General features: G+C 58.5%; 1 protein-coding gene across 2 annotated transcripts; it reads left to right on the top strand.

The window, feature by feature from the left end:
- Positions 1–2,395: 2,395 nt before the first annotated feature.
- PRR7 (proline rich 7, synaptic) lies at positions 2,396–11,540 on the top strand. Of its 2 annotated transcripts, XM_082623014.1 has the most exons (4): positions 2,396–2,572; positions 5,274–5,335; positions 10,182–10,841; positions 11,066–11,540. In XM_082623014.1, the coding sequence occupies exons 3-4, from the start codon at positions 10,430–10,432 to the stop codon at positions 11,461–11,463; spliced, it is 810 nt and encodes a 269-aa protein (XP_082479140.1). In that variant the 5' UTR covers positions 2,396–2,572; positions 5,274–5,335; positions 10,182–10,429; the 3' UTR covers positions 11,464–11,540. The 2 variants fall into 2 exon arrangements, with proteins under 2 accessions (XP_082479140.1, XP_082479139.1); XM_082623013.1 differs by lacking the exon at positions 5,274–5,335.
- The last annotated feature ends 555 nt before the right edge of the window (positions 11,541–12,095 follow it).

Genomic DNA, 12,095 nt, shown 5'->3' with positions numbered 1-12,095 from the left:
GACTGGGGGCCAACACCAAACAGGGGAGGCCCCTTGCCACAATGGTGTCAAGTTGGTACCCTCCAGGATACAGAATCAGATGTTCCCAGGGGAGGAGACGGATGGTCTAGAGCCTCTAGTGGTTTAGGTTGGCTGAGCGTGGGATAGTGGCTGGAGCAGAGGTCAGTGAGACTGCCATCCTGGGCTTTGAAAGCTGTGTTAAGATGCGGGGTCTCATCTGGAAGGTGGGGCAGTCCTGAAGGGTTGTAGGTGGTTGTGTCAGGGTGTCTGCCTAGCATGTACAAAAGCACCCCATGTTTCCTTTGGGTAGACTCCCCTCAGTCCTTTTGGTTTATATGAGACTGGGCTTGCACCCCCTGCATACACATACACCTAGAGCATGTGACCCAGGTTGGGCTGTTAGGAATCTTTGGTTGCAAGTGAGAGAGCTGTCCTATAGCTAACTTAGAAAGTGTTAAAGGGATATGGAGGGGCTTCCCTGGTGGCGCAGTGGTTAAGAATCCGCGTACCAATGCAGGAGACACGGATTCGAGCCCTGGTCTGGGAAGATCCAACATGCTGTGGAGCAACAGAGCCTGTGCTCTAGAGCCCGCAAGCTACAACTACTGAGCCCACGTGCCACAATTACTGAAGCCCGTGAGCCTAGAGCCCATGCTCCGCAGCAAGAGAAGCCACAATGAGAAGCTCATGCACCACAATGAAGATGAGCAGGGTCCCTGGGGAGGAGCAGGGTCCATGAAAGCTCGCCACAACTAGAGAAAAGCCCGCGTGCAGCAACGAAGACCCAATGCAGCCAAAAGTTAAAAAAAAAAAAAAAAAAAAAAAAAAGGATATGGAGGAGCTGAGATGGGAAGAATCAGAACTGAGGCAGCTCATCAAGGCACAACCTCCAGAAGCAAAATGCTACAGCCATGTTTATGTCTCTGCACCACTGAGCTCCAGATCCAAGGAATCCAAATGACCAGGCTGGGAACCTGCCCACTGTACATCGGGGGCAACTAATGGGGTGAAATGAGTCCCCCAGTGAAATCAGGGTGCTCAAAGCAAAGGTAACAGATACTGGGTGGCTGAACACATATCCCTTTCCCCATACCTGGATTGGATCACCTATGGGCACTTGGCCAAAATGAATCCAAAAAGAACCTAGGGGGTTGCTAGAACTGTTGGGGAAGGATTGGGGTTCTCAGTTCCTCTGGGGATGGGTGGCTTGTGCCTAGAGCTGTGGGGTCATCCTCACCACCATTTGGGGGCAAATTTGCCTGAAAATAATGCAAACAGAAGAGAACTGAGTGGAGAGAACAGATAAATGCCTCATTCCATTGCTGGAACACAATTCTGATCACAGCTAAAATCTACCCCTGGACTTCGCAGTTACATGAGCCAAATGCCTTTGAGCTCAAGCCTATTTGTTTTGAGGTTCCGTCACTTGGAACCCAAAATGTCCCAGCCAACATAATGGTGGAGGTTGTTTTTGGAAGACCACCCTAAGCATGGTGGAGAATTTGGACTGGAAACAACCCAATTAAGAGGCTGATGGGGGCCTCCCTGGTGGCGCAGTGGTTGAGAGTCCGCCTGCCGATGCAGGGGATACGGGTTCGTGCCCCGGTCTGGGAGGATCCCATATGCCGCGGAGCGGCTGGGCCCGTGAGCCATGGCCGCTGGGCCTGCGCATCCGGAGCCTGTGCTCCGCAACGGGAGAGGCCACAACAGTGAGAGGCCCGCATACCGCAAAAAGAAAAAAAAAAAAAAAAAGAGGCTGATGGGCAGTCAGGTTCAGACTCGGCCTAGGTAGCAGGGCCCTCACTAGAGCCCACCTCTGTTCCCTGGGGATGAGCAGGGTCCATGGAAGCCAGGGCTATGGATCCAGCACTAGGTTTTCCCTGTGCTACTTCTTACTAGACGTGGTAGTGTGTGCTGGGAACACAGTGGGAAGGGCCGTGAGTTGGGAGTGGGCTATGTATTTGTGAGTTGGAGCCACACTGGGGTGCCTGCCTGCTCCAGCCCCTGCCCACTGCGTATGTGCGGTGCCTGTCAGGATGTGGCCAGGGCCTGGACATGTGTGCGTTCTCTGGGTTGAGGGAGGTAGGTAGGTAGGTTCGTTCTCCATCTCAGTTCCTTGGCTGAGCATGCTGTGTGCTCAGCCGACGACGGTGTGCACCGGGTCTGCTAGCGTCTGCCGGGTCCGGACGGTCTGTTGCCAGGAGCTGTGCGGCGTGGCGTGGGCATTCCCTGTGCAGGGTGAATCCGGCGCCCTGCCTGCCGAGTCTCGGTGCGGCAGGTGGGTGCCGGGTCCTCAGCCTTTCGCTCCCGGGACAGCATCCTCGGCGGCGAGTGACTGGGGGAGGAGGCCCTCTGCCGGCGGCCGCGCGCGCGCACGCCGGGCTCGGTACGCGCCGTGTACGCGCCCGTGCGCGCGCCCCGCGGCTCCAGCCCAGCTCTCGGAGCCGCCTTCGCTGCCACAGTCCGCTCCCTGGGGCCGCCGCCGCCTCCCCCGGGTCGCGGGCTCTGTCCGCGGGGCCCGTGCCGCTCGCCCCGAGCCAGGAGGACGAGCTCGAGGAGGATGCCTGGGCCCGTGAGTACCGCGGCGGCGGGCCGGTCGGGTCCGGAGCGCGGGCGGAAGATGGTCCCGGGGCTAAGCCCCTCCCCGCGGGCGGCTCCGCGCCCTGGCCCCGGGTCGCCGCCCCGGACCCCCGCCCCGGCCAGCCCCTCCCCCAGCCCACACCGGAGGAAGGGAGGGAGGCAGGGAGAGAGAGGGAAGGCGCCAGTGAGCCAAGAAGCGGGAGCAGGGCGCAAGCCGCCGCCGGTTCGCTTGGAAACGGTTGCCACAGCAACCGGGTTGCGCTCCCCGGCAACGCGGCTGCAGGGCGGCGACCCCCATCCCCGCCCCCACGAGGGGCCGAAGCCCCAGGGGATTCTCCCTCTCGCGGTGGGGGGAACTTCGACCCTCTGGCCCGTCTGGGTGTGCCTGCCTCCACAGCCGTCGAGGGTGGGGGTGGGGGGCGAGCGGCCCCGTGGGCAGGAGCTGGCTCCCACGTGGCTGCAGTCGTCGCAGCAGGGCTCCTGGGGTGGCAGCAAGCGTGGGGGCGGGCCAGCCCCTGGGCCAGCCACGGGAGGAGGAGGCATGGGTCCGGGGTCTGTGCCCGTCACCCCAAACCCCACCACCACCACCCCCCGCCAGCGAAATGGCTGACCCGAGTTGGGTGCCCCAAAGGCGATGGTTCCTACCAGGGGAGAGGAAAGACGCTCGCATCCCTCCTCCTCACGGCCAGAGCATGTGCCAAACCGTGGCTTGGGCCCGCGGTGGGTCTCTGCTCCTCTTCTCAAGCCCCCATTCTCCGGGAAGGGGTGGAAGGAGCGTGGGCAGTAGCAGAGGAAAGGACACTGCTGACCCGGGGAAGCTGAAGCCCAGGCCAAATAGGAGCACCCGACCCCCTGTCTGGATCACAAGTGTCCCTTTCTTGTCTGAGCACAAAGCCCAGACTGTGCTGGGTGGCATGCAGGTTGGCCGTCAGGCAGGCCAGCGCCACATGGAGATGTCCTGTCTTCCAGGGGAGCTCCTCTGAGAGGAGAATGGCCGCTGAGTCAGAGGAAATGACCTCTGGCTCCCCTCCCAACCTCCCCTCAGTGGATAGCGTGCTGGGGAGAGAAATGGCCCTCCTGCCAGCTCTCCGGGGCCTGACTCAGCAGATGCCAGCCCCAACCGCAGGCCTTGGACCCAACATCCCAGTGACCACAACCACCCTTGGGTTTCCTTTCCCATCCAGGGAGGTCTCCTGGGTACCAGAGGTGACCATTACCTGGGCATGTGAGGCCTTGACATAGATGCCCTTAGATGGGTGGTATCCTAAGTCAGGCCTGAGTCTCCCACAGGCAGGAGGGCCTTTGGAATTACTCACAGGCTCCTTTCATTCTCTTCCTGCTCTGTGTGAGACCTGTGCTGAGCACTCTGCATCCATGATCTCCTAGTCCTTACAACACTGTGCAAGGTAAGTTTATTATCCCCATTTTAGAGATGATGATTCCAAGGCTCAGGGAGGTAAAATGACTTGCCCAAGGTTGCACAACTAATAAGTGGTGGAGCTAGGTTTCCAGTGCAGGTTTCTCTGCTGGCATGGCCCCTTCTCTGCTATGGTATTGCTACATACTATCTCTTATGAGCCAGGCAGGAAAGAACTGTAGAGCCTTCTAGAGGAGCATTCTTAACCACCTTCTGCATTCCTCCAGTGAGGAAATTCCCTGTCTTTTAGGCCTTGGTACACCTTTCCTTCTTCCAGCAAAATCAGCAGATTCTTGCCCCCAGATGCTCTATAGGACCGTGCTATGGCTGGGTTGCCTCCTTTCCTCCCTCCTTCCATTTTCTCCCTCTGAGGGAAGCTGAGCAGTGAGGGCTACCTCAGTCCCCTGGGAAACCCCCAAGGCCCTATTCCTTGGTTTGTGGGCTCTGTGGCCTGGTCAGCTTGCAGCCCTGGCTATAGCAGAAGGAATTTAGCAATGATGGGCCCATGTACTGCTGGCCCCTATGGGTGCTCAGTCTAGCTCAGGGGTTAGAAACCCAAATGCCTCCAAGGCCCAGGTGGACTAGGGCACTAATCGGCTGCAGTCTATGTCACCATCTGAGAATGTGGACTTGGTATGACAAGGTTGTCCAGTTTTCAAGTTGACCCAGAAATTTATGTAAAATCTCCTGGTTTTTAAATCTTGGCAACTAATCATATTTTTAAAAAATGATTATGGGCCAACAAAACATGTCCATGAACTGTGTCCAGCCTGAGAGTCACAAGGCTGAGATCTCTAGTCCATGGGAAAGTGATGGCAGTTTTTGCTAGACCATCTTCAGGCTTGTGTAGATGTAGTTCCATGGGCCAGTTTCCACATTTGAGCCTCTTGAGGCTGCAAGGTACTGGCATTTGGTTTCTCAAGTGCAGCTGTATATGCTGGTGTATTTTCATATCCCCCATCAGTTCTGCTCCTACCTTGGCACTGCCAGGCAGGTCTCATCGTCTCTATCATACAGGTGAAGAAACTTCAGCTCAGGCATGGGAATAGCCGGGATGGGATTACACAGCCTGGGCAGGGCATAAGCAGGATTTGAACCCAGGGCTCCCTGCTCAGTGCTCTGCGTGTTCACCAGGCTGCCCCTCAAAAGAGGGTACAATCACCTCCGCTCCCCCCCCCACAACCCCCGAGGTGTGGCCAACTCCCTTGGAGGGGCAGATCTGAGTACAGTAGACACCAACCCACTAGGGCCCCAATCTCTGTTGTCCTGTTCGCAGTTTCGCAAGCCCTGGGTTCCTGGCATTGTGCCGAGGTTGGATCACAGAGATGCTGCCTGCAGGTGAGGGTGTCAAGCCAGTACCTTGGCCTCGCTGGAAATGAGGTTCTGGCCAGCTCCGCGCTGGCCGACTGTGGCAGCTGGGACAGTTGCCATCATCTCTCTCTGGCTTCAGTTCATTTGTCTTGGTGTGGGAGGAGTGTAAAAATGTCACCAGTGCCTCCCTAAAATGGCCTTCCTGCCAGGACAGTGGGCTTTACAGTCCCCTGGATTTCATGAGCCCACAGGCTATGTGGGCCTGTACTGGCCCCAGCTCCCTGCCTGTAGAGTGGGGATGGAAGCAGCTCCCTCCTCGCTGAGGTAATGAATCTAGAGAGGTTAGTAGGGGGCTTGGCACGTGCAGGGCACGCAGGACAGGTGAGCGGTCACCTTTCCTACCCCACCCTCATTCCACACACCATACTCTCCTCCTTCTCTCCTCTGTCCCCCGGCCTGAATGCCTATTCCTTCACTTGACCAGCAACTCTGGTGTCACATCCAGGGCTTCCCCTTGTGACCCAGAGCCCCTGTTGCCTGGGATTCCTTCTTTCCACTCCAGAGCCCCTGGTACACATCTCCACGTAGACTTTTTCTTTTATTCACATAGACGTATGCATCCTCAGCTTGCTTATAAACCTCCCTGTGAGGGCTGAGAGCTGCTTTCTCAGTGACATTTTGGTGAATGGCCAACATTTCCCAGGAATGAACTAGATGCAGACCTAGCTCTTGAGGTATTCCTTGTCAGACAGCTAAAAGACCAAACAGGTAACTGGACACCTCCAGTTACTCCTTCAACAAGTGGTTTTTGAGCTACTGTATGCCAGATGATCAAGGCAGATGCAGCCCTCGTGTTGGACACAGGCCACTACAGCACACTGTGATTGATATCGTTGGACTTCTCATCCAGCACTGCAGGGTGAGGTAGCTGGAGGCTGACATGTCCAGGGAGGTAACAGGGGAGGCTGAGGAGCACGCGCTGGGGTGGGAGCAGCGAGGCTGTGTAGCAGCTGGGTTCAGGAGCGGGCCAGGGGGAAATGGACAGTGTGGAGAGTGGCAGGCCAGGCAGAAGCACAGCGTGGAAGCAGAGAGAATGGTGGCAGGCACGGTAATGGGGGCCCAGGTGAGAGATGACAGTGACCTGACCCAGCCAGCTGCGGTGGGGGGACAAAAGGAAGTGGACAGATGAAGACACACTATACTGAGGGTTGAAAACAACAGGATTTGGCAGATGGTGTAAACGGTGGGCCCTTTGCTGAGATAAAAGGCCCAGCAGCAGATCTTTGGGGTCTAAGGTTAGGGTGCCAGGGTTCTCCATACAGAGGAGTAATGTGGGAGGTGCCCCCAGCAGTGCACCAGGCCCTAGAGTAAGAGATCTGTGTGACCTTGGGGGTCATTTAATCTCTCTGAGCCAAGTGTTCTCATCTGTCAAATGGGCAGAATGCTTACCTAGCTTATAGGGTGACTGAGAGAACTCTCTGTGGCGTCCAGCCCGGGGGCACACACCTCTGCACCCCCAGCTCCGAAACTGTGGACAGTAGTGCTCATGTTTGTTGGGCATCTCCAAACCCTTTGTATGGATTAGCTCACTTTTCTCCACGGCCACTGATGAGGAAACTGAGACAACATGTCACCCCCCAGCTCTCACTCCCATCCCCTGCTGTGCTCCCAGTGAGTGTGTGGCCTAAGAAAACCCTACAAAGTGATACACTCACAAACTCCACAAATAAACCAAGATGGAATCCTGAAAAACGTCCAAATAACCCACAAAAAGGTAAGAAAAGAGAATAAGGAAACAAACAGAAAACAAATCATAAAACTGCAGACTTAAGGATGAGTCTAGCCAAAGGCTCCGCTCCCAGCACACAGTTGGAGTTGGTATTTACTAGGGACCAGGCATGCATCTGAAGGGGATGGGGAAGGTGAGTGGCTGTGAGCAAAAGGCAGGGTCTGAGTTGGAAGGGCGCCCCAGACCCGGACAGGAGCATGCACAGGTGTGAAGGGATAAAGGAACAGCCCTTTGGAAAGGCTTTGAGAAGCTTGGCTTGGTCAGGAAGAGCACTTGGAAAAGCCTGAATTAATTCCTTGACATTTATATATTGGGCAACTACTGTGGATTAGATGAGATATTACTGAGCAGTTCCTATGGACCAGACACAGGGCAGGAGGGAGGCTCAGGCAGGATTCCTGCCCTCTGGGCCTGTTGGAGCACCAGGGTGAAGCAGCAGCCCAGGAGGCACTGTCCCCCACCCCGCCCGCCCCCGCCAAACTGGACATTGGAGCCAGTGTGGGGTCAGAGGGCCAGCTCAGCTGTGAGACCTTAGGCAGACTTGCTCTCTCAGACCCACAGTGGCCAAGTCTGTAAAATTCAGCAATAGTTCCTGCCTCTCAGCTGGAGTTTAGCTAAATTAGAAATAAAAATACCCACCAAGGCCTGTCTACTGTGTGTCAGGCCTTGTTCTAGGCCCCTTCCACACAGAATCTTATGTGATCTTCAACACTGCCTTCTCACTGGGGGTCATGCCCATTTGGTAGATGAGACAGGCTGAGAGGCGACAGTGGCACCCAGTGGGTCTTGGGTGTGGCCTGTCCCAGTCCTCCTAATGCCCAGTGGGCTGAGCTGGACCCCTCAGGGCACAGTCCCTGTCCTTTGTTCCTTGTTAACCCTAGAGCTGCCATTCCATCTCTCCTTCACCCTGTAGCCTTTCACACTGTTGAGCTGAGGGCTGGTTGCCAGAAGTACCAAGTTTTGGTGGTAAGGAGTAGGAAGGCGCGTTTTGGCTACAGGCTGGCCAGCCTGGCCAGGGTCCCCACGACTGCCAAATCTCCTGTACTGAGTGCTCACGTGCATTTATTTACATCTCACTCATCACTTAGGGGAAAGTGTTTCAACACAGACTTTGGATTCACACTCGGGCTAAATCCTAGCTCTTCGCCTTATTAGCTGTGTGACCCAGGGCAAGTCACTTCCTTCTCTAAGCCTGTCTCATCCATCGATGGGCATGACCCCCAGTGAGAAGGTGGTGTTGAAGATTGCATTAGATTACTCTGCATGAAAGGGGCCTAGAATGAGGCTACACACAGTAGACAATCCTTGGCAGGTATTTTTATTTCTAATTCAGCTAAACTCCACACCTCCAGCCCCAGAAGTGCTTTCCTGACCCAGAGCTGTTCCTACTTGGCAGGCCAAGGAGCCCCCTAGTTAGGGCCAGCTTCCTCAGAGCACTCCTGAAAATTCCTGTGGGCTCAGGAAAACGAGAATAACAGATTTAATTAACTCCCAGTGACTGGCAGCATCGTGTTTTTATCTGGGCTGCGTCGCCATGGCAGCCTCATGGTGGGGTTGTCGAGGGGGCGGGTGGAGCTATTGTTCCTGCCATTGTGTGTTCTGGAACACAGGCCCAGGAGAAAGGGACTGGCACGGGCACCAGTGGCACATGGCACAAAGCAGTCACGGAGTCAGAAAGGAGCCATCTGGGGGAGAAGTGTGGGGTGGCCCGTGTGGCCTGGCTTCCCCCCAGCTTGCTCTCAGACCAGTCTAAGTCAACTTACTGTGGGGTCCCCAGCTTGGGGCTCAGGCCCACTGTGGCCCCCAGAGCTGAATGCATGTGTGCCTTGGTTGGGCATGCTGAGGATGGGGGGTCCATGGGGCTCCTGGAAGAGACCCACAAAGTAGCTCAAGCAGCAGCACTCTCCCACCCCAGGCTAGGGTTTTGTGGCCAGGTTTGGGTTCAAAGTTATGGAACCGTCAACTGCCATCCACACAGCTAATTGTGTAACATCTGTAAAACAGGAATAATTTGTTACCCCCAAAGGGTTGTATGTGAAAGCCCCTGGGTATAAGGCAGTCAGGAAGGAGTCATTCCTGTTCTGAGGGGGTGGTGAACAGTCGCCTGTCCCTCCTCAGTCAGGGCTCCCTCCTACATACCTCTTAGGATGCAAGGTTCCCCTCTCAACCCTGGCTGTGGAGAGGAGATGGAACTAGAGGTGCCCATCTAGTGATGTGGAACCAGGTGGTACCGATTACTTGAGCTAGTTTTCGTACCTCTGCAGAGAGGGAAAGCAATTGGGGGAAGAGACATGGCGGCCTGGAGCTAGAAGGGCAGGGCCAAGTGGGGCTGCGCATGGGTAGGAGGCTGAGGAAGCGGAGACGGAGCTGGGATTCAGCGAGCGGAGGCGCATAGAGTAAAGGAAAAGAGGGAACGGCCCACGCTCGGCGGCGCGTTGGGCTCAGACAAAGACAGGCTGGTAGCACGCAGTAGCTGCGGGAACCACCCGCCCGATCCCCCCCTACAAGAGCTGAGACAACCAGGAAGCCGCGGTGCAGTCCGGAATGTTCCACGCTTTGGACATCCAGGGTTGGGAGCGGATACAAGGCCTAGGGCGCCAGGGGCTGCCAGGTGTGTATGCATAGGGCTGAAGCTGGGCACCGGCGGGCTGTTTGTGGGGCCTAGGAGGTGGACCACCTTTTCTCCGCCGCAAAACAACCGCGCCCTGGCTCCCCTTCAGCGCCCTGGGAGTCTGCCTATGGGCCTCTCAAGCCCTTCGGGAACTGGGGTACCCTGCACCCCGGGGATGCGGATGGCGAATCTCCCGTTCGCACTGAGGCCGAACCTGGCCTTCGCGCGCCCCCTGCTGGCCTGCCTGGAGTCACCTCGGCTGGGAGGCGGCGGCGGCCGGGTCTCAGATACGGGAAAGCCCTACGGGGGAAACCTCGGAGCGTGACGTCATCCAGGTGACGTCACCGGGCCCCCGCGGAGTGCGGAGGTTCCGCAGAGGAGGCTTCCCTGGGATTGCGCAGGGCACCGGCGCGGGCAGGGAAGTCGTCCGGGGCTACAGCGCGCCTTCACCGCGCCCTGTGTCTGTCCCACAGGTCCCGCGCGGCCCCGGGTGAGACCCGCCAGCGTGCCTGCCGGCGCCATGGGAAGGAGCGGGCGCCGGTGCTGCTGCCCCCGCCCCCTGCCTGCGCGCGCACGACTTGAACCCAGCTGCGGGCAGCCCCCGGCCGCGGGTCCCCGAGTGACGCTGGAGGCATCTGGGAGCTTGGCGCGGGCCCGGGGCCACGTCGAGGAGCCCATTGTCCAGTGAAACAGCCGAGGACCCGCCGCCCGCGCCGCCGCCATGGTTATGTCCCAGGGCACCTACACGTTCCTCACGTGCTTTGCCGGTTTCTGGCTCATCTGGGGTCTCATCGTCCTACTCTGCTGCTTCTGCAGCTTCCTGCGCCGCCGCCTCAAACGGCGCCAGGAGGAGCGGCTGCGTGAGCAGAATCTGCGCGCCCTTGAGCTGGAGCCCCTTGAGCTCGAGGGCAGCCTGGCCGGGAGCCCCCCCGGCCTGGCGCCCCCGCCACCACCTCACCGCGGCCGTGTCGAGGCGCCGGCGCACGCCCACCAGCACGTGCACGTGCACCCGCTGCTGCACCACGGGCCCGCGCAGCCGCACGCGCACCCGCACGCACACCACCACGCGCTTCCGCACCCACCGCCGCCGCACCTATCAGTACCGCCGCGGCCGTGGAGCTACCCGCGCCAAGGTAAGTACCGACCTCCGCCAGAGGGAAGCCTGGGTCACTAGGGTGGGGCGAGGCCTCGGCAGGGGGCGGGCTCGCTGCTGACCCGCGGGGCTTCCACAGGACAGCCTCCTTGAGAACCTATGAGGAGGGAGCGGGCTGGGTCTCGGGTTGGCGGCTGGCCAAGGCCTCTGCGGGAGGCTGAGGACGGAGAGCCTCACGTCCTCGGACCGCTTCCCACTCCGCAGCGGAATCGGACACGTCCAAGCCACCGTGCTATGAAGAGGCGGTGCTGATGGCCGAGCCGCCGCCGCCCTACAGCGAGGTGCTCACGGACACGCGCGGCCTCTATCGCAAGATTGTCACGCCCTTCCTGAGCCGCCGCGACAGCGCGGAGAAACAGGAGCAGCCGCCGCCCAGCTACAAGCCGCTCTTCCTGGACCGGGGCTACACGTCGGCGCTGCACCTGCCCAGTGCCCCGCGGCCCGCGCCGCCCTGCCCTGCGCTCTGCCTGCAGGCGGACCGCAGCCGTCGGGTCTTCCCCAGCTGGACCGACTCGGAGATCAGCAGCCGAGAGCCACTGGAGCACGGAGCTTGGCGCCTGCCGGTCTCCATCCCCTTGTTCGGGAGGACTACAGCCGTATAGAGGGCGCCCGACGTCCCGGGCCCCACCCGCGGACTCCTGGCCTGATTGCGGGGCTTTTTAAACGCTTCCCTTGGACTGCGGAGGTGGGTGGGGGGGTGGGGCGGGAGGGAGGGATTTCTTACCCCGTTTGTTACATTTTGAGGATAATAAAGGTGTGTGATCTGGTTTGGTACAAGCGGAGGGGGCACCCACTGCTTGCACCCAAGGTTCTGGCGGCCAGGTGTGCCCGGCCTTATCGGGACCGAACCTTGTTGCGCCTTTCAGCTACAAACCGGCCTGAGGGTGTAGAACTAAACCTGAGGTCTGCCTGCTTCAAACCACTGGCCGGTTCCCCAGGGAGCCTCATACCCCACCTTCCTTGCCCTTGAGGTCTTGGTGAGGGCGCCCCCTGCAGCCTTGGAAGTGGGAAGAGTTGGGAATGGGGTCGTGGCAGGCGGTCCACCCCAGATCAGCCCCTGGAGGCCCGGAGCAGCAGGCCCGAAGGGATCTGGATTTCTTTATTAACAGACATGAGCACGACCTGTTACAGAAGTTTGTGCTTTCCAAAAAACAGTTACGGAACGTGAAAAAGGAACCCAAGCAAAGAGGGAGGAGATGGAAAGGGGCCACCCATAGCCCTGACCTGAATCACG

This window comes from Mesoplodon mirus (assembly GCF_964341445.2).
Source record: "Mesoplodon mirus genome assembly, chromosome: 5".
In the NCBI taxonomy this organism is placed as follows: Eukaryota; Metazoa; Chordata; class Mammalia; order Artiodactyla; family Ziphiidae; genus Mesoplodon; species Mesoplodon mirus.
This window is presented reverse-complemented; position numbering and strand designations above follow the sequence as displayed.

Coding starts and splice junctions, on each gene's coding strand:
- PRR7 (XM_082623013.1), top strand. CDS start 10,430: ATGGTTATGTCCCAGGGCACCTACACGTTCCTCACGTGCTTTGCCGGT. Junction 10,842..11,065: donor GTGGAGCTACCCGCGCCAAG/GTAAGTACCGAC, acceptor CCCACTCCGCAG/CGGAATCGGACACGTCCAAG.